General features: G+C 38.6%; 1 protein-coding gene across 1 annotated transcript in view; it reads right to left on the bottom strand.

The window, feature by feature from the left end:
- Window positions 1-516: 516 nt before the first annotated feature.
- ZNF804A (zinc finger protein 804A) overlaps window positions 517-26862 on the bottom strand; it is a 232099-nt gene continuing 205753 nt past the window's right edge. The window contains exons 3-4 of the mRNA XM_015820083.1: window positions 13536-13666; window positions 517-3757 (exon numbers count right to left, since the gene is read on the bottom strand). Coding sequence (XP_015675569.1) covers window positions 517-3757; window positions 13536-13666 — 3372 coding nt within the window. The remainder of the gene's footprint in view (window positions 3758-13535; window positions 13667-26862) is intronic.

Genomic DNA, 26862 nt, shown 5'->3' on the forward strand with positions numbered 1-26862 from the left:
ATATAAGGCTAAGAGTAAATGCTTTTTTAAAAACAACAACAAATTTAGATTCATAACAAATGAAGATTATTGCAGGAGAAAGTTTCTCACTATATGTTTATAAGGAATGTTGTACAAAACATAGTGCATCGGCTTTGTCTAAACATTACTTAGGTGCAAATACACAAATATATTTAAAAAAACAAGGTGCATACTTTACAACATAACTTACAGTACTATAAATATAGTTTATATACATGTTAACATATTTTAAATCATGATCTTCATACATACATACATACATTTATATCTATATCTATATAAAGACTATTCAGTGCTTTAACTTTATTATGAATCTGCACTTTACATGAATATTTGCATTGTTAATCCAATAGCAAATAAATTCCCAGTCCAGAGGCTTTAGTAACCTTTTAATTTTAGGCTACTGGTAGAGGGATTTCTCCTCCTCTTTGATCAATGCTGTTGGTGTTCCTTCAGTGTAAGTGTTGCTTTTTCATTTGAACTGTTCAGCGGGTCCTAAAAGAGGGGCTGCAATGGAATGACAGCAGGGTGCGGGGACAGGAGGGAGGGGAAAAGAGTGTGTGGCAAAGGAGGAAAAGCCAAATGGCTTGAGTGGAGAATCGATGCCGGGATGACCGGCAACTGGGGTGGCCCAACCATGGCTGTGTGGCCCGTAGGGCATAGCCTCGGCCCAAGTGACAAATGAGGTAAAGGGACTCGTGAAAGAGTTGGGACCTGGGAAAGAAATTGCTGGTGAGGCTGAAGGACCTTAAATGTAGTTGCAGTGGCAGCCGCGGCAGCTGCTGCCGCCGCCGCATGCTGCTGAAGAACAGTGTGGTGGATCATGGTGACAGAGGTAGAACAGAGAGGCTGCTGCTGCAAGGGGAGGGGCGGGAGAGGAGCACCGGAAGGTTGGAGTGCAGCTGGAGGAAAAGTCAGCTTCATCTTACTCGCCAACATGTTTTGCTGGATGATCTGGTGGTAGGCCTCCAGCTGCAGATCCTTGAATTTGTCATGGTTTTCATTGGGCAAGAGCAGAGCATGTTCAGGGAAGGTGAATGGAGCGAGGATCTGTTCTGTGGTTAAGAAAGCATGGCTGTTCATGTGGGTTTCCTTCAAGTGCATAGGAGGCATACTGTTCAATATATCCGGGCCGTACCTCAGCCACTCATTGGCCGATGGGTTTCGCTTCTCCTGTGGTGCAGTCTCAGTGACCTCATCAGGACACAGAAAGCCTTTAGGGGGAGATTGGTTTGGATTTCTGTCAAAGGTGGACATTTTAAGGGAAGCCTGTATTTCAGGGGCATTCTCATTTTTCTGTTTTTGTCCTTCCAGCAAATCCTTGGATTTCCCTGGTGTCGAAATGCTGTGTTCAATAACAGGAGAAACAGAATACGTGGGTTCTTTCAGACAGGGAGCATGCTCCGAGATGGGACAGTTTGAGTCTTGGATATTTTCTGATGAAACTAGATGTTCAGATGGTGAATCTGTTTGACTTCCAACTGGCTGCATTTTGTTTTCTATGCTTTTTGCATTATCTGCACTGGAATGGGAACTCATTTGCTCTGGATTTTCTTCAGTTAATTTATTGGGAGAATCCTCAAACTTCACAACTTCTGTTGGAGATCTAACACTGATATTCTTTCCTGGTCTCCTCTCTATAAATATATCATGAATCCTTATTCTTTTTCTCCTTCGTTTCCGTTTCGGCTTACAAGATACTACTAATTTGCCCAGCTGCCTGAAATTCTCTTCTGAAAAACATGTTTGTGCCGCTGAACTTTCATCTGAAGAATAAGAGTGGGTAGGATATCTGCGCTTTCTGTGGGATCTTTCTGGTTCATCAATGACAGAATTGTAGGCTCTTTTTGTGGGTTGTGACTGACTTGTGTATTTTTTATCTGGATAATGGCTTAGATGTTTATGGTCTGGGCTACTGCATTGTCTTGTGGCAGTCCAATTACAAAGTGGTCTAGAATAAACTGAATTGCATTTTCCAGAATTAGATCCCGCTTTGTTTGATTGTCTGTGAGAGATTGGTTTGCTCTTTGTCCATAAATGATTAGAATTAATGCAACAATTCCTATTGTCATTTGTGTTACAAATGGTCTGAGGACCTTGATTCCTATGGACATGTGTAATTATAGATATAGTACCAGGATAATCATTGTCCTCCTTCTCAGGAATTTTGTCTGTTTCCTCTAATTGTTCCAAAACTGAATCTCCTAACTGACTTTCACTTACGCCTTGTTCCAAGGTACTATGAAGTTTCTGATGTTTATCAATTTCAGTAAACTGCTGTTCAGTTACTGGAGAAATTTTAGCAGTGAACTCAGACATTTCCTCATAATGATGATAGCATTGCTTTCTCCTCCTTTTCCTTTTCCTATTCCTATAAAATCTTTTTTCATGTGTCCTTTTGTTCCAGCCTTTGTTTTCTTGTTCATCGGCAGACTTGAGAATGTTTTGATGTGTTTCATTTTTCCCAGTTGACTGTGAAGGATCTAAGGATAATTCATCTTGTTTTTTCTCAAGATTACAGCTCTCTGTTGAAGAAATCGGTGCTGCAGCTGCAGAATCGGTATTCTCTGAAAGAGATTCATTTGGATGGTTGCAGTCCAAATCCTGGCTAGCTTCAATCTTCTGGGTTGAATTAGGAATATTTGATTGCTGTTTATTTTTCTCCAGGGACTCACTTGATTTTGATGACCGGAAGTCAAAACATAAAGGATTACAACTGTATGAAATAGATGGCTCTGTGTTTGTGTAAAGTAACATTTCACATGGCCACTGAAGGACGGTGTATCCATGTTTGTTAAGTACGGGAACAAATGGCTCACAAAGCTTTTTTGATGGAATTTGTTTATTAGGCAGAGTTCTAATTTCCTCTTCAGAATTAGCTGGAATTGGTCCATCAGGTATGCATTCTTTAATTTCGACTTCAGAAGTAACTGAATCATTGCTAATGTTTGGATCATTTTCTTCTTGGGGATTGTGCTGTGATAAATGTTCTTCATTCACAGGTAGGACTACACTTTCATTTCCCGTGGGTTCATTACCACTGCATTCCACAGGAAGGGTTTGGCTCCCCAAAGCTCCCTTGGTTAGCATTTCATCAGGTAATGCTGCAGAATCTACCTCCGTGCCACAGCTGTCTGAATCAACAAACCCGGGCCCTTTTAAATGAGAAACAGGGTGCCTCAGTTCTGGGGATGGCTGTATCCCATTCCTTTCAGTGGGTGGTCCATTTGAATCTTGTGCTGGGATTGACTCTGCATTGTCAACTTCACGTTTCTCCATCAGTGGAGCAATGGAACTATGTTTCTCTTCAAAAGACAAGGCTATTTCTTCTGCTGATGAGACTGGAAGATTCCCCGGCCCAGGAACAAACCGGCTTCTTCGACTAACTCCATGTTCAGCTGATGTTTCATCATTATATTCATAGAAAGCAGCAGCTGATGATTCTAGTTTGATGGATGCTTTTTTGGGAAATGCAAAAGAAAACCCTACTTTATGTCCATGGAGTCCCTGGACTTGATCTCCAAGCTTAATGTCTGGTCCACTGTTAGTTGGCGTTTCAGGAATCAGTGGCATAACAGATGCAACATCGCTAGCAGTCTTCGAACTGTGCAACAGGGCAAAGTTGAAATCTTGTTCCTTTTTGACAGAGTCAATGAGACCACATTGAGGAATGTTGTTAAAATTGTCTCGAACCATAACTGTGGTGGATCTGAACATAGGACCACTTCCTGGAGCACTGAAACAAAACAGAACAAAACCTTTCTATCAGTACAAATCATATTGAATTCAAATGCATGAGAAATGCTCAACTAACAATGCAGCAATAATGTTTTCTTTTACAATATAAACTTTAAAAAAAAATCAACACAATCCTGACAATTTTAGAGGCAAAACTAGGCATACTGTATACAGATAATCCTTGATTTACAACCATTTCTTCAGTGACAGTCTGAAATTATGGCAGGGTTGAATAAAGAGACAAGACTGGCTGCCAAAGTTATAGTCATCACAGCAACCCTACAATCACATGTCCAAAATTTGGGCGGTTGACAGACTACTTGAACTTAGGACCACAAGGGCATGAGTCCCCCTCACCTATGCCCTTTCAATCCCCTGCACTGTCATCCTTGCTGCCCTAGTTGACTATTGCTATCTTCTTGCTGCTGCCGATAACTAAGCTTGCCCAGCCTGCCCCTTTATGGGACAACTGTGAGTTGCATGAGGCTTTCTTCCCAAGGTTGTATATGATGGCTTCCTCATGAAACCTGGGGAAGATGGCCTCATGGGGCCAGAACTGCCTCATGAAGGACCAGGTCAGGAGCAACAAGGACAACAGCAGGAGCCATAAGATGGAGAGGTAGAATGTAAAGTGGCAAGAGTTGGTGCACAGGGCAGTGAGGGCAGTTGGGCAGCTGTTTGTACCATGCTGTTAGAGCCTCCTGGGATGCTGTGGCTTTGCACCATGCTATTTGGTCTTCCTGGGATGCTGCAGCTTTGCTTCATGCTGTTGGGGTTGCTATTGTGCTGTGTAGTGGGGACTTCCCAGGGCATGGTGACTTTGCACAACCTGGCTGGGCTGTGGGGGAGGGGTTGAGGCTTTTTACTATGCTGCAACTTGGAACTTTCTTTGCAACTCCAGAGTTGTGGCATGCCAAGAAACACATGAGCCACAGCGTGGCAAGAAGCCCCAGACCTGTGCAGTTCTAGGCCTGGTTGCCACTCTGCAAAGAAAGATTCAGGTGGTCAAAAGGGCAATAGATGGGGAGGGAAGATACGTGGGTGGGTGGAGTCAGAGGCAATCCCCTCCCTTCCCTTAGCTTGAGGCTGGGAGGGACCAAGCCTGGAATGGCTTGACTTGGGATGGGTCCTTAGCTAATGACCTATGGAATTAGCTTAATGATAGTGATGGCGAGTGCAGGGGTTGCTGTTGCTAAGTGACATCACACTTGATGACTGCATCAGTTAGCGATGGAAATTCCAGCCTCAATTGTGGTCATAAATGGAGGACTAGCTGTATTGACATTTTTTTTTATTTCTAAAGACAGTGTTGTATTCAAACTTTCCTTTGGCTTTTACAGAGTAGTTGCTAGTAATTTATAACTTCTGTCACCAGCAGTGTTAATTCTTCATACAGCAGAGCACAAATTGCTTTTCAACATTTTTGGGCCAAGAAGCTGGGGACAGAAAAGTGGATAAGAACATAAGAGCAGTCCTGCTGTGACAGGCCAAACCCATTTATTCAGAATTTTGTTTCTCAAAGAGGCTTATTTGATGCTGCTTTCAAGTAGGAGATGGAACCCTACCCTTCTACCATCATTGTCCCCCCTGCACTGATATTTGGAAGTGAGGTCCCTTTCGCCCTCAAATAACACTGAGATTTCAAGACTAATAACTCACTAGGAATCTATCCTTCATGAATTTATCCATTCCCCTTTTAAATGTCAGGTTGAAATGATTTCCACAAATTATGTGTTCTAAGAAGAAGTGTTTTCTTTTATCTGTTTTCAGTCTCCTTCATTGGAATGGCTCCTGTCTCTAGTGTTTAGAGAAAAGGGGTTTTTAAACTCATTTTTAGAAATGTATTTGTATGATTCAATCCATATTAACCATTTATCTTGTCTATCACTGTTTTTCCAAGTGAAGGAGTCCCAAACACACTAGCCTTTTCTTATACAAAACGTATTTGAGTTCCCTCTTCATTTTGGTTGCTCTTTTGTCCATTTTCCACAATTCTGTTACATTTTTTCCAAGTGTGGTTACCAGAACCAAACAGATGCAAATGCACCATAGGTAGTATTAGTGTTAGCACTTTTTTTGTTCAGTTCTATTCTTGGTAGTCCTGGATCTCAATGTGAATTTGTCTTCCTGGGCTGGCTAGCTTTGTTTTCCAATATTATTGGTGCCAACATAGACTATGTCAGCATAATCTAGCATTTTGGTGCCACACAGTGTCCTCACAAACACCATTTAACAGCTTAACTAGACAGAATTTGATAACATTCATACCAGGCAGGCAAGTCACCGTGCATTCTGCATGCCAATCACAACCCAATATGGTGTCTGCATTTCTAATGATCCAATCAACCTCAGACCATATGATGAGTGAATCAGCTGCAAGGGTAAGTCCCTCATCCTCTGACCATATGCTTGGCAAGCAAGCAACACACAACACATCCACTCAAGTTGAAACATACCACTTCGTTCCATTAGCTAAACAATTCTCATTGAAGGCAACTAATCAGTTCCACAGGCACACCAGCTGCTTTGTAAGAGTCCCCTGTTTCTATTTTACTTCTTGTTCACTTGCTGTGGTTCTGAAGGTAATGCTGGCTAAGTGGACAATTTCTCCAAGGGAAAAAGTTCCACCAATGATTTTTCAAGGGCATGTATTCCCCTTTCCAATAACAGGAGCATTGCCCCATAAAAGCCCAACAGGAGGAATTCCCTGATGACATTTTCCCTTGGAAATGACAGAAGGTGGTATGAATGTAACTGTAAAATTACCATTATGTTACCTGTAAGAATTCCATCTCAGCCCCATATTTATTGAAATTCTCTCCACTTTTATCATAATTTCTAAGCCTTTTGTTGTGATGGTATAAGAAGTGGTAAAAATACATGTGGAAGTATTTCTTTACCCAGAAGTAATTTCCAGAGTCTGAAGATTCTTGAGCAAGATGTCCTCAACGGCTACCCCTTCTCTCATTGGAATCACCTGTTCCTCATTTCTACTCTATTCTATTTCTTCTACTGTCTTATCCGTTTCCCCTGAGATCAATATCTGTAACTGCCTACACTTAGCCAGCATTCCCTATTTTCTGCAAATATATTAAGATAACAACTCATAATTCTGGGAACTATACTCCACACAACCTAAGCTTCAATAAATTGTAGAAAAGGACACTGAATGAGAGTGAATGGATTGTACCTTGCTTTCTCCCCCCCCCCTTATGACTCTTAGGGACACTAGTCAGATTGAGGAGTACTAATAGTTAAGAGGATCCCACTTATAGCCTTCTTGAGCTATGGATCTTGGTAATTGTCCACTGATGTTTCACCTTAAAACCCTGATCAACATCAGAATTTCTGTTAGATAAAACCTTCATATACGAACTATTATCTAACTTGTTTTCTCCCTCTTAGAGAATTTTTAAGATTATCCCTGCATTAAATATTATCAAAGTTTCTGGAACACAGATCAATGTGTGCAACTGCTTGACATTTTATGTTAGTTCTAGTTGCACTCTACATTCCTCACAAAGAACCCCTGCTGTTAATTGGCTTGAGGGATTTTGTCATAAATAATATGTATTAATATTTATTGTGGTAAAGACAATTACAATTTTAAAAAGAAAGAACTATAACAACATGGATCTAATAAAACTTTTACCACACAGAAGAGTGTGCTGAAAAATATTCAGGTATTCCACTCAGTCTCATTAATTTGTTAGGTCACCTTTCTTTCCATGCAAAAATTGTGTTTCCTGCAAAACTGAGCACCCATTTAGTTGTTGAATCTTTCATTTGGTCTAATGTAACCATCTTTTATGGAAAATGCACTGTGATTCCAGTCTACATTTAACTACTAGCTCCTTCCCTTATATCTGGGCAAATGTACTAGCCAATTACAGTATCTGCAAACTACAAGGACAGAATAACAATTGAGCATTTTCCATAGGCTTTTGGGGTCAGAAAAAGATAGAATTTGTCTTGAATTTCACTTCTGGATCTGAAATGATACTGCCAAGACCAATTAGAGGCAGCTTCAAAACTAGGGGATGGAAGCTGAACAACTCATGAGCTCAAATGGTATTCTCGTTCAACCTTTCAATCTGTGAAAAGAGGACTGGATAAGGAAAGAAGAATATAGAAAATGGTTGACTGCCTGTCAAAATGATGTATATGGGGGAAGGATGGGGTTTTCAGGATCATGATCAGCATTTTGGGATGGTAAACTAATGTCATGAAATTATTGTATTTCACAAGGAGTAGTAATAATGTTTGATTGCAGAATGTGAGATTCTTGAGGATGAGTTCCTCAGAGCATGGGGTGGAGAAGAAAACTCTGATGAAAACTCCAGCTCTTTGATGGGACATGAAATGAGCCCCCACGAGTGTCCTCCAGGCAATGATGATGTGATGATGATGGTGCTCCATCACTGGAGATTTTTAAGAAGAGACTGGACAGCCACTTGTCTGGAATGGTATAAGATCTTCTGCTTGAGTAGGGGGGTTGGACTAGAAGACCTCCACAGTCCCTTCCAACTCTATTATTCTGTTGTTCTGTTATTCTGTCATCAGCTAATACTTTCAACCTAGAAGCGGCTTGAATGATGCCTTCAATATGAACTGGATCGGGACTTGTATGTACCCTCTTGAAGAAAATGACATAAACATATGGAAGAACACTATTCATGAGCATTTCTATATACGATATTCAATTTATTTTTTTAAAAAATGAAGAAGATAATTAAACATCAACAATTACAGGAAAGAAATATAATTTAATAATTGAGATCTAAAGATACAATTCTCATAATTAGCATAGAGCAAATGAAGGATGGGATTTATTAAAAGGAGGACTGAGATTGCTTGGTCCTCAACCCAGTGCTCTTCTGCAATTTCATTAATGTGTTTGAGAAAGAGGTGAAAGAAATACTTATTAGATTTTCAGAAGGTTCAGAACTGGATTAGAAAGCTAAAACAACAGATAGAGATCTACTAATTCAGAAAATTTTAATTGATCATGATAGGTGAGAGAAACATAATTAAGACAAATGCAAAGCTCTTTACTTATGGAAAATATCAACTGGGCAAATATATGATGCAGAATAGGTGTGAAAAGGTTCTTGGTATTTTAGTTGCTCGCCATTTGATATGGCTGCCCCAAAGGCAAATGTAATTTTGGGCTGCCTCAACATAATTTTCAAATCATGGGAAGCAAGAGCTTCACTTTATTCTATATGGGTCAGACCTCATTACGACAGCAAGTTGTGATCCTTTTCGGGACACTTTAATAAAGATTCAGATAAGCTGAATATAGTGATCCAACTAGGATGGATAGAGAGAGTGGAATGTAAATGAAGAATGATTTGAAGGAAAAGGCAGTGTTGAGCTTTGAGACATGTAAGAGAGGATATGACAGTGTTCTTAAAATATCGGCAAGGATAGATAGACCTTTCATAGAAGGTCAAGACCTATTAATTCTGGAACGCAGGATGAGGAATAATTGATTCAAGTTGCAGGAAGTCAAACTTTAACTTATTAGGAAGGGGAGGGGACTTTTTGACTGTAAGAGAATTCAGCAGTAGAACCAATTACCCAGAGAAGTTGTGGGGCCCCTTTCACTGCACATATTCATGAATGCTTAATTTGGATTTCTTTTCCTAGCAGGGAGTTGGGTTTGATGGGGGGTAAATGGCTCCTTCCCACTTTATGATTCTATGGCTCTCTCTCTCAGGTGGCAGGGGCTCTCTAAGCCCTTTTAGAAGGAGTCTTGCTGTTGATGACGATTTCCCAGGAAGCGAACACAGCTGAATTAGAAGCCTCCTAGCAGCCCCCATCTCTGGTGTTTTTAACTACTCTTTTGGAATGCATGGTGTGGTAGCAATTTTAAAATGACCTTTAAACACATCCTACTAGATGCCAAAATTGTTGTGAGAATATGAGCACAGAACCTCCTGTAGTCATTTGGAACAGTTGCTTTAAGAACCACAGCTACTCTCTATCAGCCAGGCTTGCATTTTCTCTGATGTAGCGTGTAGGTCTCTTTAACTGCAGTTCTAAAACATTTATAGCAGCGTCTAAATGTATACTGTATCCCGGGGATTCAGCTTGCAATTTCAGATATGTATACACATAGGTTGATCCACTGTCCTTCACCCTCTCTGAAGTATCCCCATTAATAAATGTACCATTAAGCATAACACAATCATTAGCACAGCATGGGGAGTTGGATATGGCCCTCTAGCTGTGAGTTATTTAAAGGTTACAAAGGCTTGAGAAGCAAGAGGAAAAGGAATAATATAAAAGCCAGGCTGCAACACACTAAAACAAAATTCTCGGTTTTAAACTGCTCAGCAGAACTCTATAAAGCTAAATATTTTTGGTGTATTAGGTTAAAAGAAGGATTTGAAGGTCACCCGTTCTAGTTACTTAGGCTCTGACTATGTAAACATCTCTGATACATTCTTTCATAGCTGCCTGACTTGGAGGAAAATAGATCATTTATCACAATTAAAGCCATCCGTAGAAGAAAGAATGTAATCAACTAAAAGGTATTAATTTAGCTTCAGTGGAAATCCAGAGATGGAGAATGTGAAAGAAACAAGAGTTATGTTAATTAATTATGTTAATTAAAACTGTTGGCCCAACTGCAACCTATAGGCAAATTCTAGAATTCTGTACTTCTGAAGAGCATCTTTGCTTCTCTGAAGGCTTGGGCAAAATGGCTCCCCCCAAACCTCATGGTGGTCTTTTCTGTCCTAAAGAGAAGAGGCATCCGTGGGATTGGGGAGTTGCCTCAAAATGGTAGAAGACGCTCTATGCCATTGCAACACGAGCTCTATTATATCATGTGGGTAAAATTTATATAATGTACACATACAAAAGGAATGGAATATGTATTGCTCCCCCTTAGGAAACCCCCCCCCCATGCCTGGATGTCTCTGCCAGCATGAATAGCTACTGCATTTTTCTAGTACACCAAAGAAACCCCTTCCACTAGAGTGCTGCCTCAACACTTACTGCATCTAGGCAATACTGCTTTTCTATAAGCCAAAGACTTTGCTTTTACATCTACAAGGCCTTCAAGATCATTAAAAAGGGCAGAATTTTAGAAGTGGGCCTAGAAACAAAGGCATTGAGGTGCCTGGTCATTGACATGTTCCTGCAATGGCACAAACAACGCCTATATCAGTGGAAATAAACGCAACTAAAAGGATAAGGAATTCATGGACCCTCACATTTGGCAACCTAGATTTCATATCTATTTTGATTTTAGAAAAATGCTAAACGTACCATAGGAAATAATGGATTTGTTTTGATCATGGATAAATTGTGAAATGAATTTTCTTTAGATTTTCATGTAGCAATTCTCTCTCGTTAGTGTTCCCTTTGCTGGGGGCAAACTTGTTTTTTCAAAGGACTGTAATTTTTCCAGTCACATTTTTTATCACCAAGGGGGAAAAATAGCCACCAGATTGTGATAGGTTCAATATTTCCATAATGAGGGCAGTGACAAAGCTGCAGCACTTTCAAAACTATGGAAAATGACATTAAAATGGCATCCGGTCGATTTAGAGAATGCTAAGAGGTTATGGTTTACGCTATTAGCAGTTTGAAAGTGTGGTTGCACCTCAATAAAGGATGTAAAACTTTAGAGATCTAAAAGTATGACAGGATCAGCAATTGCAAGGCATCCTCTGTCTTCAGTTTTTACACTACAGGCTGACTTGTGTAGGTGTTACTACTTAATGTAATTAAACATTTGACTAATCATACATTTTCATAATTGTTCCCCAGTTTTGAAGATCACCTTATGTTTATCTAATTCCAGACTGCCAAGCAATTTGGTTATTTGAAGACTATTTTTAGGAAACATACAAGGAGCACTGATAATCAGCAAAAGATGGAGTGAAATTATTTCCATGTTAGATCTGCTTGACATTCCAGTATTACGTTCAATTAACCCTCTCTGGGTTTAGAGCAAATGCACCAAGGAGACAAAGTGTATATGAAAAGGAAGCACATATTTCATATTCATATTTCATTCTGCAATCAGTGGCATTAAACCCTTTATTTGTGGCTGCCAGAATCTCAGAATTCCAGTGTCAATTTTTGACAAACTGATGGCATGGTTTCTCACTTTTATTTCATGCAGGAGGGGAAGAAAAAAAAAGAAACAAACATATTTTATGCTTAGCACAAGAAACATTCAAAAAAATATTCTCCAAACTTTTTAGGAAAAAAATCCTAAAAATTGTGTATCTCTACTTATTTCTTTAACATTATTCTGCCACCAAGATTTTTTTGTTTGTTTGTTTACTTTGCTAAGAAAATATACTATAAAGCAGCACCTGGTAGAGCAGATATGAAGGCCTTAGAAAAGAGATTCAGTACTATGATGTGTCTATTCTTACAAAGATGAGAATCATGAAAACCATGGTACTCCCTTGATACTCTATGGAAGTGAAAGTTGGATTTTAAAGGAGCGGGATAGGAACAGTACCTGCACTTTTGAATTTTGGTTTTGTAGAAGACTCCTGAGAATACCCTGGACAGCTAAGAAAATAAACCGATGGAACGTCAAAAAAAGCAAACCAGGATTCTCACTCAAGGCACAAATGGCCAAGTTCAAATTATTATACTTTGGACACATTATGTGAAGACCTCGGTCTCTGGAAAATGCTCTAATACTGGGAAAGATAGAAAGAAAGACAATAAAAGGACAACCAGCAGCAAGGTGAATGGTTTAGTTAAAGATGCAATGGGTACAGTGCTGGGACACCTGAAATATCAGATTGGGGGATAGATCATCATGGAGAAAATCTATGTATGTGGTTGCTAGGAATAAAAAATGACTTGATGTGATATAATCAATGAGATTGACATAGAATGTTTTTTTCTGTAAAGGGGAGGACTTCAGTTATGAAACACTTGGGATCCAGCAAAATAATTCTAATATCAAAAAGGGGAAAATTGCTACTCCTTCTCTATTTAAAATCCCCAGAGCCATATCCACACAGTTTTTCATAAAGAAGATAAATATGTGGAAGAATGGGATCACCCACAAAGTTCATTTCACGTTCTTGTTTTGGCAGAGAGAGGAGAGTCTGTCTCTCTTCCAGCAGTATTAATGAAAATGTTGCAGAGAATCAAAAGCACACCAATATATACTGGTCACAAAAATAAAGGGAACACAAAACCCTTCAGTTCCATGGTAACATGTTCCCTTTATTTTTGTGAGCAGTATATTTCTTTCCTTCAAATACTTAACCTGTTTGTCATTGATTTAAACTGCTCTGCTTGCCTTTATCAATATGGATACACAAACATATGTCCACACATACACTTACACATACATTCTTACATACACACACACGCGCACACACACACACGCACACCACAATCGGTGGTATCTGAGGGTGAGTGGTCAAACTGGACAAGATGCTGAACGTATCATACACCTTCAAATGGGATGAGCTTGCACTGAAATGGCACTTCTGCCATCTCATAGAAATCACTACCAATATTTTAGTTAAATGCATGTAATTTCTTAAATGTTTAGCTTTCTTGAAAAGCAACAATACTTTTTAAATGCTTTTTTCTTTGCATTGTGTCATATCTAGTTGTCAGGTACAGTTTGTCAGAAAAAAAATCTTTATGTTGTTCTGGTTTGAGATCACAATAGTTAGTTACGTTCTCCCTCCCTCCCTCCCTCCCTCCCTCTCTCTCTCTCTCTCTCTCTTTCTTTATTTCTTTCTCTTTTTGCCTTTTGATAACTTTTCACTCACCATGCAGCTTCTTTTCTGAGTTCAGCTAACTTGTGTAAGCGTTGAAGAGCTTTCTCTTGTTTCTTTTCATCCTTTCTGGATTTGGATGCTACATTCCGGGCAAACTCCCTCTGTTTTAGTTCCTTGAGCCTCTGTTAGAAATAATGGGAAGCAAATAAGAAAAAGAGAAACATTAATGCAAAGAAAGGAACTTCTATGAAGATATCACTTTGCAATACCAAAATTTAGTGTTGATTACTCTGTTTGACAGGAAGAAATGAATGTGCCTTGGTGTACTTTTTTAAAAAAAAAATGTCAAAAATTTCGGGGCTGCTTATATTTTTTTATATAGTAAAATCTGCCTTGCAATTTCTCAAAAGTTCTCTTTCTGTGTTCCATTTTCCTATCTTATTCCCAGGCTACTTTAGAATTTATTTCTCTGCATGGTATTTTGGGGTTTATTGATAAATAGACTTGAAGTGACTGTTGTAGTTATTTTTCTTGTTTGTCTCACATAGTTTCATCACTCCAAAAGATCCTGGTATTCATAGTTCCCAAGGTGGAAACAGCTTAGAGGACTGTTCTATGCTGTCTTCTATTAGGATTTAATTGATCCATGGGAAGTTAGCAAATGTAGGATGCTGGAACAATAATTGCGCAATGAAACATTACATATTCTAAAATACAATGCGGCCATCCCCTAACCAGGTAAGTACCAGAGCACCATATTCTAAATATGAGAATATTACTGAGACTTTCTTCTCCTTGAAATAAATTTAAACAGCCATACATTTTCATAAAATCCCATGAGAATTGTTCAAGAAAAAATAAAGAAGTTTCTGGCAGACACTAAGTAAAATGTTCTATTCCTTTATTGTAAAAAAAAAATATTAAGTTGAAAATGAGACAGGATTCCTAACATTTGGGGGAGATTTGCAAAAACACTTTGCCTTATAAACCTGCAGTTTCCCTTGAGAAATCCTCCCTTCAAAATTAATTGTTTGACTAGAAGACTCCCATTGCAAGGTCTAATGTTTAATCTTTCCTTATTAAATGTCATTTTAATTGTCTAAAAAATTCTCACACTTCAGTCCTATGTTTGTTATCATTCAGAAGTTATCTCCACTGAATTCAGTGGGCTTTAATCCCAGCAGATTTGTGGTCTTATACTATTCATAAAAAGCAGACTAAAACAATCACCTGGTCTGCACCTCACAGTAAACTAAAATGTTTACTCTGGACTTAGCATTTTATGCAATTAACCATTATGATTACAAACCATGGTTTATGGGTTACCTTATTATATGGTCAACTATTTTGAGGAAGAGCTTTTTTAAGGAGTTGATGATCTGCCCACTTCCTCAAAAGCCATTGCTGGATGCAATAAGGTTAGATAATTTCCAACCAGATTCCAACTTTCTGTTTTGGGGAAAAGATTGTAAATAAGGTAGCCAGGATCAAAGAACACTTGAGGAAGCAGATCTAGAACTCTTTCAGTAGATTCAAAGACATCCTGAGCATGCTTATGGATGATTTCTGGCAGGATTGGGAGGGAAATAATGCAGGCTTTTTAGTCCTCTAGTGACAGTCACTTAATTGGTGGCTTTCATTACCTATGATAATGGCATACTTCTGAACTGAATCAAAGGGCTGGGAGTGGGGGAGGGAAGACACTATTTTGCAATGGTTCTGCTCCTTTCTCCAGGGCTGATTCCAGGGGACAGCTCAAGCCCAAGGTCACTGTTTTGTCGTGGGATGCCTCAGGAATCATCACTCTCCTTGCTCCTATTTAACATCTACATAAAGCTGCTGGATGATGTATGGGACAACACAGATGAGGCATCATTGGTACACCAACAATAGTAATTATACATATCCACCCCTAGATATCCAAGTCATACTGTCAGAATCCTGTTACAGTACCGGGAGGCTATGGTAGATGTCATCTTGTTGCAGTTCCAAGTAGTCTTTAAGGGCAGCCCAACTAGATGCTAATGAAGGCATAGGTTATTGTACTTATGTCCTCCTGCACCAGGTTGGGTCACAACAGTGAATCAACCAAAGCTGAACAAAACATTTCACTAACCATGGCCTCAACTTGCTGCTCAAGCAAACGCCATGAGTCTTGAAGAATCTCCAGATTGCAAACCTTCTCCTTCCCAGGGGATGCCTACACATCCAGAAGCTAACATCAACAGAAAATCCCAATGTACAAACAGTAACTCTGTCTTGATTGACTTCAACTGTCCCCAAAATTGCCTTAACATGTTAGAAAGTTAGGAAAGCATACCTGCAGAGGGATTGTTTGCATGAGGCTACACTAGCCCTCAGTCCAAAATGAACACCTGACAAGCTATGGCCAAAGTGACAGGATTTTTTAAAGCTGTTTTTAGAGTCCAGACCGCATAGGCACAGCACAAGAACAGCTCAAAGCTGCATTGCAGAAGTGTGCATGGTCATTCCATTGAGTTAATCAAAGATTAAATTTTTCAATCTGGTGTTTATCCAAACAAGCTCCAAAAATCAAACCCATTACATGTTCAATCTTGGAAGATAAACACATTCTATTAGTGTAATAAAAATGGCCAGATGAATCAATCAAACACTGCACTACTTTATTAAGAGCAATCTTTTAAAACAAATATTTACACTATGGCGAGCAGTAGCAATCCTGTTCTTCTCCTGCAAGGTTGCCCTAAAACTGCTACCAACTGTTGTGACAAGGGTCTTTTTTTTTAGCAAGTTGGAATTCATAAAAGCGAAGCTGACAGATATTGGGATAAACAAATTGCAGGAGAAAGATTTTCAGAGTAACACAAATACCTGCAAAGAAACAGAATTCAATTTTCTCCCCCCCCCCCCCTGCTTAAGAAAAGTTGAATTTCTCAGTGTTTTATCCTATGGCTTGATTACAAAAAAGTTTGCTCTGCTTTCCAAATATATCAGGAAAATATATTTTGTTGTCTATCTGAGCAAAGATATTAATGTAAGCACAGATTTTCTTAGTAATGAATTATAAAAATAAAACTAGTAAGGCGGAAAAATTGTTCATTTTGAATTTTAGTATGAATTTATTTAGTTCTGCATTTTAAAAGTAGAGCAGACATTAAGAGTAAATAATTCAGTGAAAATACGTAGTTCTCTAGTAACACATGTTATGGAAAATTGCATCCAAATTATGCATGTTTTGAAAACTGTACAAAATACTTTGATTAAAACAAAATGTTTGTGGAATATGAAGATATTCTCAGTGAGAACACCTTGAGGTAGTCCAGAATATTGTCAAAAGAAAGGGGATAAACATTACTCTAAACCAGTACAGCTAATGATGACTTAAGCCTGTTTTATATACCATACTAACATGCAATTGGAGAAAGAACTTCATCTCTGAGTAATGCAACTCAAGGGGAAAAATCAGAATTAAATCTCAGTCCTTCCAAATAAAAGTTACCTGAGTTTTCTCTAAACCTTATATTTTGCAACCAAATCAACTGATTTCTCTTCATAATATTTGTTCTGCAGCATAACTTTTCAACTGATTGTTCTTCACTTGGTACTCCTTATTATTTACTTCTCACTTACTTACTTCAGTGAATTTAAAACTTCTTGGTTTGATGTTAGAGCTAGAAACACTCAGAATATTCATATATCCTTGGTCTCAGATTGATAGATCTCATCTTCCGTAAGGTGTCTCCTGGGCTTTTTTTCTCCATTGATATTTTTTTCCTATTAGACTTTCACCTTATTATTGTTATTGTTATCCCATTGCTCTTATTTTTGTTTTTCAATTTAGCTGCTGGGGTTTTGCTTCTTTGCCAGTACTATGCTTAGGGAGATATTTTCCTTTCATTTTATTTTGGGGGCTAACATTTACATTTCCTTTTCTCCATGCTTCTGTTCTTACTATGCACATTTACTATGCAGTCTGTTAGATTTCACACAAGGTATGACAATACTGTAATCTTGAAACTTCAGACACTTAACTCTTGTATTCAGGAAGTTGCTTATAGCCTAAGCTTCACAAATATAATCTGGTTCATCAAATGCTTTCGTGCATACAATGATGATGAAGTCACGTGTGCATAGAAAATCTGACTACTGAAGAATATGGAAACAAGCTTTTGTTCTTAGTTTTACAAAATTGAGAACTGTCTTGCTTGGATCAAAGCATTCAATCACACGTGTAAAGTCATTAATATGTAGATATGAAGTGATGATCTGCACTTGTCATTTAATCCCAATCTTTAGGATTTAAATAAAGCCACAAGGTCTCTGGGGATTTTGAGACTTCTGCAATGTCATTTACTCCTTCTCCTTCCTTCGTCTTCCACCCCCCGTCTTTCTCACTCCTCTATTAATATAAAATAATAAGTTGTATAAAGTATTATGGTAGCAGAAAAATACAAGTCCCATTAAATGAGATTTAAGTTTCTATGTATCAGCACTCACTTTTTCAATAGCTTCTGTTTCTATGATTAGGGTTAGTACTGAGATATAGTCCTTCATGGAACTAACCTAATTTAACTCTGCAATTTATAATTGTACCTGGCTGCCCTAATATAATTGGAGATGTCTTTTTTTTCCTTTTCATTAATAGGAATCTTTATGCAATGCATTTACAACCAATATTTATTTGCGCTTTATTGTTTCCATATGCCCCCTTTTCTCATTTTGACTGTACACACATCTGTTTGTTCATATGCTTTCATAATCCTTTAAAAAATGCCAAGAAAAAAAGGCAAAGTGAATTATTATACTTGAGATGGTTGTTGTTTCAATGGTCCATTCTCACCTTTTAAGGAACTCCAGTACATTTTAAGGAGTACCAATACATTATACAGCAATTTAAATAATCATGACTTCTACTGTTACTATTTCTCAGAGGGAGCTTAAGAAACTTTGTAGTCTCTAGCAATTAGGAAGTAGCTTTGTTTGAACAAAACATCTGGGTCTTTTAAATAGTACAGTATAAATCCAGACCCTGAGACTTCTTTCTATGACAGTCAGTTCTTCAATGGATTTCTCTCTCCATCGTAAGAGAGAACATCCTGCAGCGATGATCCTGAACATGCTTTATGTTCCTTTTTTCTTTTTAAAATGTAAGTACAGAACTTGATTTAATATTCATCTTCTGTTCTTTGAATATTAATGTGGCCACACAAGAAGAATGTAAACATATTACCCTCTGGACCATTGTGTACTATTTCAGTACTAGGCGCCACACTTCAGCAAGATTCGGAGAAACTGGAACAGGTGGAGAGGAGTATCAGAGGAGCCTTAGTGCAATATTTACACACACACACACACACACACAGAGAGAGAGAGAGAGAGAGAGAGGAAGGGAGGGAGGGAGGGAGGGAGAGAGAGAGAAATGTGGTATGTTCAGCCTTAAAAGAAATGTATATAATAGCATTTAAAAGTTTTGGAAGGAACATTAGGACTTATACTGAAAACATTAGTTAGAGAGATGATGGACTTTCCTTCACCAGATCATCCGAAGCAGAAGCTAGATAACAGCTGAGGATTCTTTCATTTAGATTCCTGTAATAAAAAGTTGTCCTTAATGCTCTAATAGCCCCTTTACAAACTCTATGATTTTATGAAATGAAAATGTAAATTGGGGTAGATTCAATGGAGAATGAGAGTTATTGTGAAGTAGGTATCTGATGGTATGTCAAACTGTAACCTTGTAAGTTTCATAGGCAGATAGAAGACAGCCAAGAGGAAGATGGCCCATTTCACAGGTGGGGATCACTTTTAGAAGTCCCTAAAATTACAGCAGGAAACAGGAGGGCATACAGAATAACATTAGAGGCACAATAAATGGAAACGGAAATGGAAATGGAAGAGGAAATGGATACGGATGACAGAAATTCAAGGAAGGCTTAAAATTAGGGTGCTCCATTTGTAGAGTAGGATTGGGTAGGGCACTTAAGCTTCTATGAATGAGTGGAAACTTTCACATATGGTAGGTGGGAGAAATCATAGGACCAAGGGCAAATATAGAGATGTCAGTAGTATTGGGAATAACAGGATTGTTGTTGTGGGGAAAATAGGAAGAGAAAGGTGTATTGGCTATGTTTGCTTCCTTGACTTATTTGTAAAAATAAAATAAAATAAAAGTGATATACAAATATATAAATAACACTACAGCTGTTTGAAGAACAGAATATTTTAATATTAGGAGATCCTGTTATTTTCCCCTTTGGTTTCTGTATATTTATTTGTGCCAGGTAAAATATCCTGACTGTGCTGTTTGAAGACATTAAAATATGCTGAACTGGTTTACCTGGCTTTAAAAAAATATCAGCAGTGATCTGTTATTTTTCTTTCATTTAAATAATGTTCTAGTGGAGCAGACAGTGACCCTAATCGGGATCTCTCTAGTGGAGCTGTGGGCAATTTTCTGAGTACATACCATGATTAATTCAGGCTAGCACTAAAAGGAGTTTAGAATTCAATTACAATGCATTTGGATATGTTAGGCACTTCAGGGTCCAATAGCATGACAACCTTCTTTAGTAAGCAAGAAATTTGGATCAACCATTTTATAGTATTTGACAATCTATGACTGGCTAATTATTAAAAACAATGAGGCTATAGATGTTTTCAGTGCACATGAAATTCTTTGATCTGTTCCACGTCAAACTGATCCACCATTAAAAGATTAGCTTTATTTTGGGCATAAAATTATTGATGTTTAAAATACTAATTTGGGAAAGTATCGACCAGGTATGGGGGAAGGGGGTATCTTCCCCCATATCTGAAGAGATTTTCTATCTGTCATAAAACTTTTTTAAACTTTATAAAATTATAATCCTAGAGCAGTGATTCTCAGCCTTGGCAACTTTAAGATGTATGGACTTCAACTTTCAGAATTCTGGCTGGGGGATTCTGGGAATTAATGTCCATGCATTTTAAAGTTGTCAAGGTTGAAAAATAGTGCCTTAAAGTAACTGAGGATGCATCCAATCCCAAATTCCTCCTTCCAAAAGCAAAAAAGAGATACCCAATGGGAAATCTCCGATCTCCAAGAAAGATGTTTCTGTCTTCTTTGCCAGCATTAGCTCAACTTTACATAAGTGATTCTTTGCTTTCAGCTCTTCCTGTCTATACTGCTAAGACTGTATCTGGATCAGTAAATATACTGCTTACAAAAATAAAGGGAACGCAAACTCCTTCAGTTCCATGGTAAAATGTTCCCTTTATTTTTGTGAGCAGTACATATTATTCAAATGGGACAATGAGAGATGATGGAGGATTAATAAAAACAAGTGTTCTTCAAGCAACAAGCTTTATTGGGTTGATTAAAAAAATATAATAAATCAAATTAGTAAGTGTGCTTGTCAGTTCATTGACAAAACAGGGCTGGCAACACTGCTTTATTTATTATTTACATACATACTTATGTATTTTTATGATCATCCATCTACCAAGGCACTCTGGGTGATGAACATTTGAAGACAGTCAATCAAATCACAATCAAACGTTTACTGTTTCCAATTCATTTAGAATGCATGCATGTTAAAATGCACAATAACAAGACCCATGTTTTGTGGGCCCTACAAAAATCCCAATAGCAACATGATAGCTATAACTGCACCTACATTCACAGTCTGCTTTATGGACTTTTGTGGAAATAGCCAGGATTTCATAGCCTCCTGGAGACTGAGGAGCCCCAAGGAATGCTCACTGCCCTATCCAGTGGGATAAGTGAAAACTATCTGGGAGACGTAGTCCTGTATGTAAACTTGGCTCTGCTGTGTAGAGCTTTAAAAGTGATAATCAGATCCTGAATTGTACCTGGAAATCTACTGGAAGCCAGTGCACCTCATATAAAGTGTTCATATAGAGAGCACCCAGCACTGCATATGCTGCTGCATTTGGGATCAGCTGAGCTTCCAATGCTATTCAAGGGCAGCTCCATATACAGTATATTCCAATAGTCCAAGTGAGAGGTGACTAAGGCATGAGTGTCTACAAGCAATGCCTCCTGGTCTAGGAATAGGTACAATTGGTGCACAAGTTATAATTGTGCAAAGGTTCTCTTGGCCATAGCTCCCACCTGTTCCTCAAGCAGGACACATGAGTCCAAGAGAATCCCCAAATTCTGCTTCAGGGAGTGTTCACCATCCAGAGTAAATGTTGGAAGATCACTCGATGCAGAGCTCCTAAAACCCACAGTCAGTCAGTCTTTTCAGGGCTCAGCTGAAGCTGGCTTTTCCCTATCCAAACTGGGAAAGATTTATAACTGAGTCTCACCAGCATATTAATGATATTTCACACACACACACACACACACACACACACACACACACTGATGGATGAGAGATCAAGTGGGGCCGAGATGGATATACTTTCCCCATCCCAGGGTCACCAGAGATCATCCATTAATGTGAACAATGATGTTTTGGTACTATATCCCAGCTGGAAATTCAACTGAAACAGTCCAATTTTATCTGCTTCCTCCAGATCCCCCTGGAACTGCAAGGCTCCAATCTTCTTAACATGGTTCCCCAGAAAGGAAAAATTGGAAACTGAATGGAAATTGTCTAGTACTGCTGGAACCAAGGATGACCTTTTGAGAATGTGCAAGAACACCTCCTTTATGTTTGTTTCCCATTACAAATGGACATTTAGCTAAATTATTGCTGTACCTATCTAAAATCACATTTTTTTTGGCAATGAATGAAAAAAGTATGAGAAGAATCATTGCAAGGAAAAGCCTAGCATGTTTTGCTAGTGATCAGTGAACATGTTATAGATAGTATTTTATATACTCTAATGCAGTGGTTCTCAACCTTTTTAATGCCGTGACCCCAACCGGTCGTAAGTCGAGGACTAAACCGGTCGTAAGTCGAGGACTAAACCGGTCGTAGGTCGAGGACTAAACCGGTCGTAAGTCGAGGACTACCCAACCGGTCGTAAGTCGAGGACTTTCCCTTCCCGGGAGCGCCGCGCATGCGTGGTTCCGCCCCCTGCGCCGGCCGAGGCGTAGCTGGCAAGCAGCAGAGACGGAGCAGGCCGACCACCAGCTGGCCCAGCCCAAAGGAGGTAAGGCACCCGCCAGAAAAGGGGAAAAAAATGGCGGACAGCCTTGCTTGGCGACCCCCGTGAAATGGTCGATCAACCCCAAATGGGGTCCCGACCCACAGGTTGAGAACCACTGCTCTAATGCTTAGCAATGATGCATTTTAAAGCAATCACCCAAACGGTTTAAACATAGGTTTTTTGAGTCAAACATTTACTGTTTCCAGTTCATTTAGAATGCATGCCCTTTCAAATGCACATTTCCATCTTAGAAATAATTCATTCAGTGAAATAGTCCCTTCCTGAAACACGGGAAAATGTGCTATGAAGAAGATTCAACCATAGTTATGAAATGTGTAAGTGTATATAAGCCTATCACAAAAATAAGAATCTCTCTGCTCATGTTACTTAGACTGTGCCTGATTATTCCCTCTACATTCCTTTTCTAGTTGGTAAGTGGTCAGCTACCTAATTCAAGGATTTCAGGACTTGCAACATAAAGTAACAGGCTTTTTAAAATGTAAAACTATAAATTCATAAAAACGCATTATGCATCCTTCCTTTATAACTTAGGAAGTTTGGCAGATTCTGCAATATGGCAGAATCCATATTCACATTGCCTTTTATTAAGAGCCTAAATAAATAAATAACTGGGCATTCTGAAAAACTGGGAAAAAATATTAAGAACTTCAAGTGTAACACGATTATACTCAGGAAGACTGTTTATCTTGCAAAGTATTTTTTAATGAAAGAATCTCAGATGTTTGATGAAAGTGACATGAGGCTATCATTTAATTAAAGCATTAAAAAAGTTATGTTGCAAAAAGCGTCATAATTCTATTGTTCCAATGTTTATTCAAGTGACTTAAAGTTCCACAATGTAAAAGCTGTGCAAAAATTTGTACCTCTCCAATACTTTCATTTCCTTCCCCCAAATATCGTTCACTATGACCCCTTGGCACCTAAAAAGTTGCTTACCATTTGCCCTGTAAAGCTTGAAAAAAGTCATCTCTGTATTGGATTCGGTATTGTTGATGGAAGGGATTGGAAGGGGCTCTACTTCCTTCTACTGTTTTCCCTGCCCTGACAGCTATTACTAATCAGCATATAAATATGGCTTAACATAGAAATGATTTTTCTGAGACACAGTAAGACTGAGATGCGTCATATATAGGGGTGATTATATTCATCATGTTCACGTCATTCTTCCAATCCAGTTTTGAATATGACAGGTAAATTTTAAATTTGAGTGTATAGAGGACTAAATTATAAGCTATCACAACTTCGGGACACTGCACATCATTATTATGAGGCTCAGCCCATAAGGCAACATTCTTAACTTTCAATTCCTTGTTCTGTGGAGGCGAAGTCAACGTGAGATCGCCTATGCTTTGGTATTAAATCAGGATATTTTTTAAGCCACTAAATGCATTTGGTGACAGAAGGGGGGGGTGCGATAGGACAATACTGACTCTATTGAAAAAGTTATTGCTTATTTTGTGGGACTTTAACTAAACTTCCTACTCTTTTTTTTATTTTTTACTGTTTATATTGACCTAATGGTCCTTTAAGCAGATTCAGGCAATTGTCTTAAAACACACCAATACACACATTGCATCCACAGGAAGACAGAAGGTTTTTTTAATGCTCTTCTGCAAACCCACACACAATGTTCTTCATTTTATAATCAGATTGCACCCATCTGATTTTTGTTATAGCCAGAGGCTTGTGGCAGCTTTCCTCTTAATGTAATGTTGTATCAGTGGCAGTCAGTTCTAGAAATGGCATCATAAAATAAACACAGTCCTGCTTAGCAGTTGCCAAACGTAGAGATTAATGTTACTGAAACTTGGGAGACATCAATTTAGAGTGACTCATTATATCTTGTCCAAATCTGGCAATTAGGAAAACAAATCTTGCTACAAAAAAAAATGGGGGTGGGGTGGGGAGAGAGAGGTTTTATCAAAATCCATTACTGTCATACAGCTTCAAGCAAAAATGAATAGCAACATCTTATTCCATTGTGGGCAATAATAACTTTGAATGAATTTAAATTAAAAGATAAGTTCCTCTAACAAATCCATTGTTTGCATTTTCAGTGTTCCTGATAATTTATTACTATATTATCCTTTTCATAATAATGTTAGGATTTCAATGTGTGTGTGTGTGTGTGTGTGTGTGTGTGTGTGTGTGTGTGTGTGTATGATATAGAATGACTTTTGATATGCAGCAGGCAGATGAGTAAGTAAGTATGTAGATAGGCTGGTCAATTAGTAGACAGACAGTTAGATAGTACAGAAAAATGTACCTATTGTCTGAGAACTATCTGCCTGGTTCCAACACTGATTCCAACTTTTGGTTGGCTGCTCTAATATCACAGAAAATTCATAAATATTCTAACATTGATGAATTCTTTGGATAAAATCTATCTAGTCTGTTTCAAGTTGTGATCTGATCCGGATTCAGTAAATAGATATCTTGATGACTGTCTTGTAGATGACCTGAGGCAGACCTGTAACACATTCATCCTTGTACTCCTTGATCTCTCAGTATTATCAATACTATCAACCATGGTATCCTTCAGGACCAGCTTCAGGGGGTGAGTTGAGAATGGGGGTCACTTTTTTATGGTGCTTCTGTATCTTCTTCATGACCGGTTCCAGTCAATGTTAGTTGAGAGGCAGAGACCATTACATTGGGCCCTCCTTTGTGTGGGCTCAGGGTTCTATTCTCTTTCCCTTCCCTTTCAGCATCTACATAAAATCACTGGGTGCTTGGAGTGCTACCCCATGGTTCCCCAAGTGAAGATATTATTCCAGTTTCTGGAGGATATGTGGAAGAACTGTGTGGAAAAGAGTGATATGCAATCTAGAGGTATTCATGGATTCACAGCTGTTCAGTGAATAGGCGACAACTGTGGCCAGGAAAGCTTTTGTAAAGCTTCATCTGGTGCACCAACTGGAACAGGAGGCCATTCAGGTAGTAACTAATGCCCTCATGGCTTGACTTTTGTAATATCCTCTTGAAGATCACTCAGAAAGTTCAATTGGTCTGTGCAATGCAGTGGTAGGGGCAATTATGGACATGCCTTGGTAAGTCCATGTGAAACTTCCACTTAGCGACTTATACTGGTTGCTAGTTTGCTTCTCGGTAATATTTAAGGTGCTGGTTATTACCTAAAAGCCTGGCACAGAGCCAATGGTGTGTTGTTAAATGTATAACAGCCAACTCTTCCAGGTCCATTGCTGCCACCATGCTGTAAGCCACCAAACAAACTAGGAACAGAAGGAATTGTTCTCAACCTGCCTGCAAAGTTTCTGAAAATTTAATAATCAGCTCTTGTGAGTTGGTATGAGCTGGCTCTAGAACATCACTGCACAGTTATTTGAAAGATCACCTATCTCCCATGGTGCCTTCCTGGCCAACTCAAGCTGACAGGATTTGCATGCTCCAGGTCCTTTGATTAAATAGTGTATCTGTCAAGATCCAGGAAGCATACCTTCTTTACTGTAGTGAATGAATGAAGTTCCCCCATAGCTCCTAGTTCCATATTTGCCTGGCATTCTAGAGGGACATAAGCACCTAGTATTCTCCCAGGCCATGGATGAGGATGGTGGTATCCTTTTTATTGGATGCTAATTGTTAGATATTTTGGATTTGCCAGGATTGCCATCTCTTGCTCTCCCGCCCCATTCTCTTTCATCTCTTTCTGCTTTGTTTGCTTCTGTTATAGTATTTTTACATGGTTTTGGTATACTGATACCAATGAACAGAGTCATTTAGAGTTGGGCAGCAACAAATCAATCAATCAATCAAGTCTGAACATTCACCATGCATACGACACTGAACATTTTCAAGAACAGGCTCAAGGAGCATGGCCATGTATCCTTTTTATGGGACCCACGGAAAGACCATATACTATACACTGTTGTCAGTTTTTATGTTTTGTTATATTACTTACAATACATGAGTACACATTTCAATCTACTCTTTGCGCTAATTATATCTTCCATTAAATGCAAACAATAGGGATAGAGACCATTGATGACCTCATGTTTTTTTTCTTCTTTCCTACCACAATTTCTAAACTTTCTGCATCCAAGTGTTCGCAAATAGAACATGAAAAAAGGCAATGTTTCTATAAAGAATTAAAGTTCGGTTAGAGGTAAGAAAAATATTTAATTGGCTTACTGTTTGAAGCATAGTCAAAAAAGAGTTGAGAAAATACCGTATTTTTCCGTCTATAAGATGCACCCTTGTATAAGACGCCTCCCAATTACTGGTACTTCTAGGTGCTATCACACAAGGGAGGTGACTT

This window comes from Protobothrops mucrosquamatus, unplaced genomic scaffold, assembly GCF_001527695.2.
Source record: "Protobothrops mucrosquamatus isolate PMUCROS unplaced genomic scaffold, P.Mucros_1.0 scaffold1057, whole genome shotgun sequence".
NCBI classification, from domain to species: domain Eukaryota; kingdom Metazoa; phylum Chordata; class Lepidosauria; order Squamata; family Viperidae; genus Protobothrops; species Protobothrops mucrosquamatus.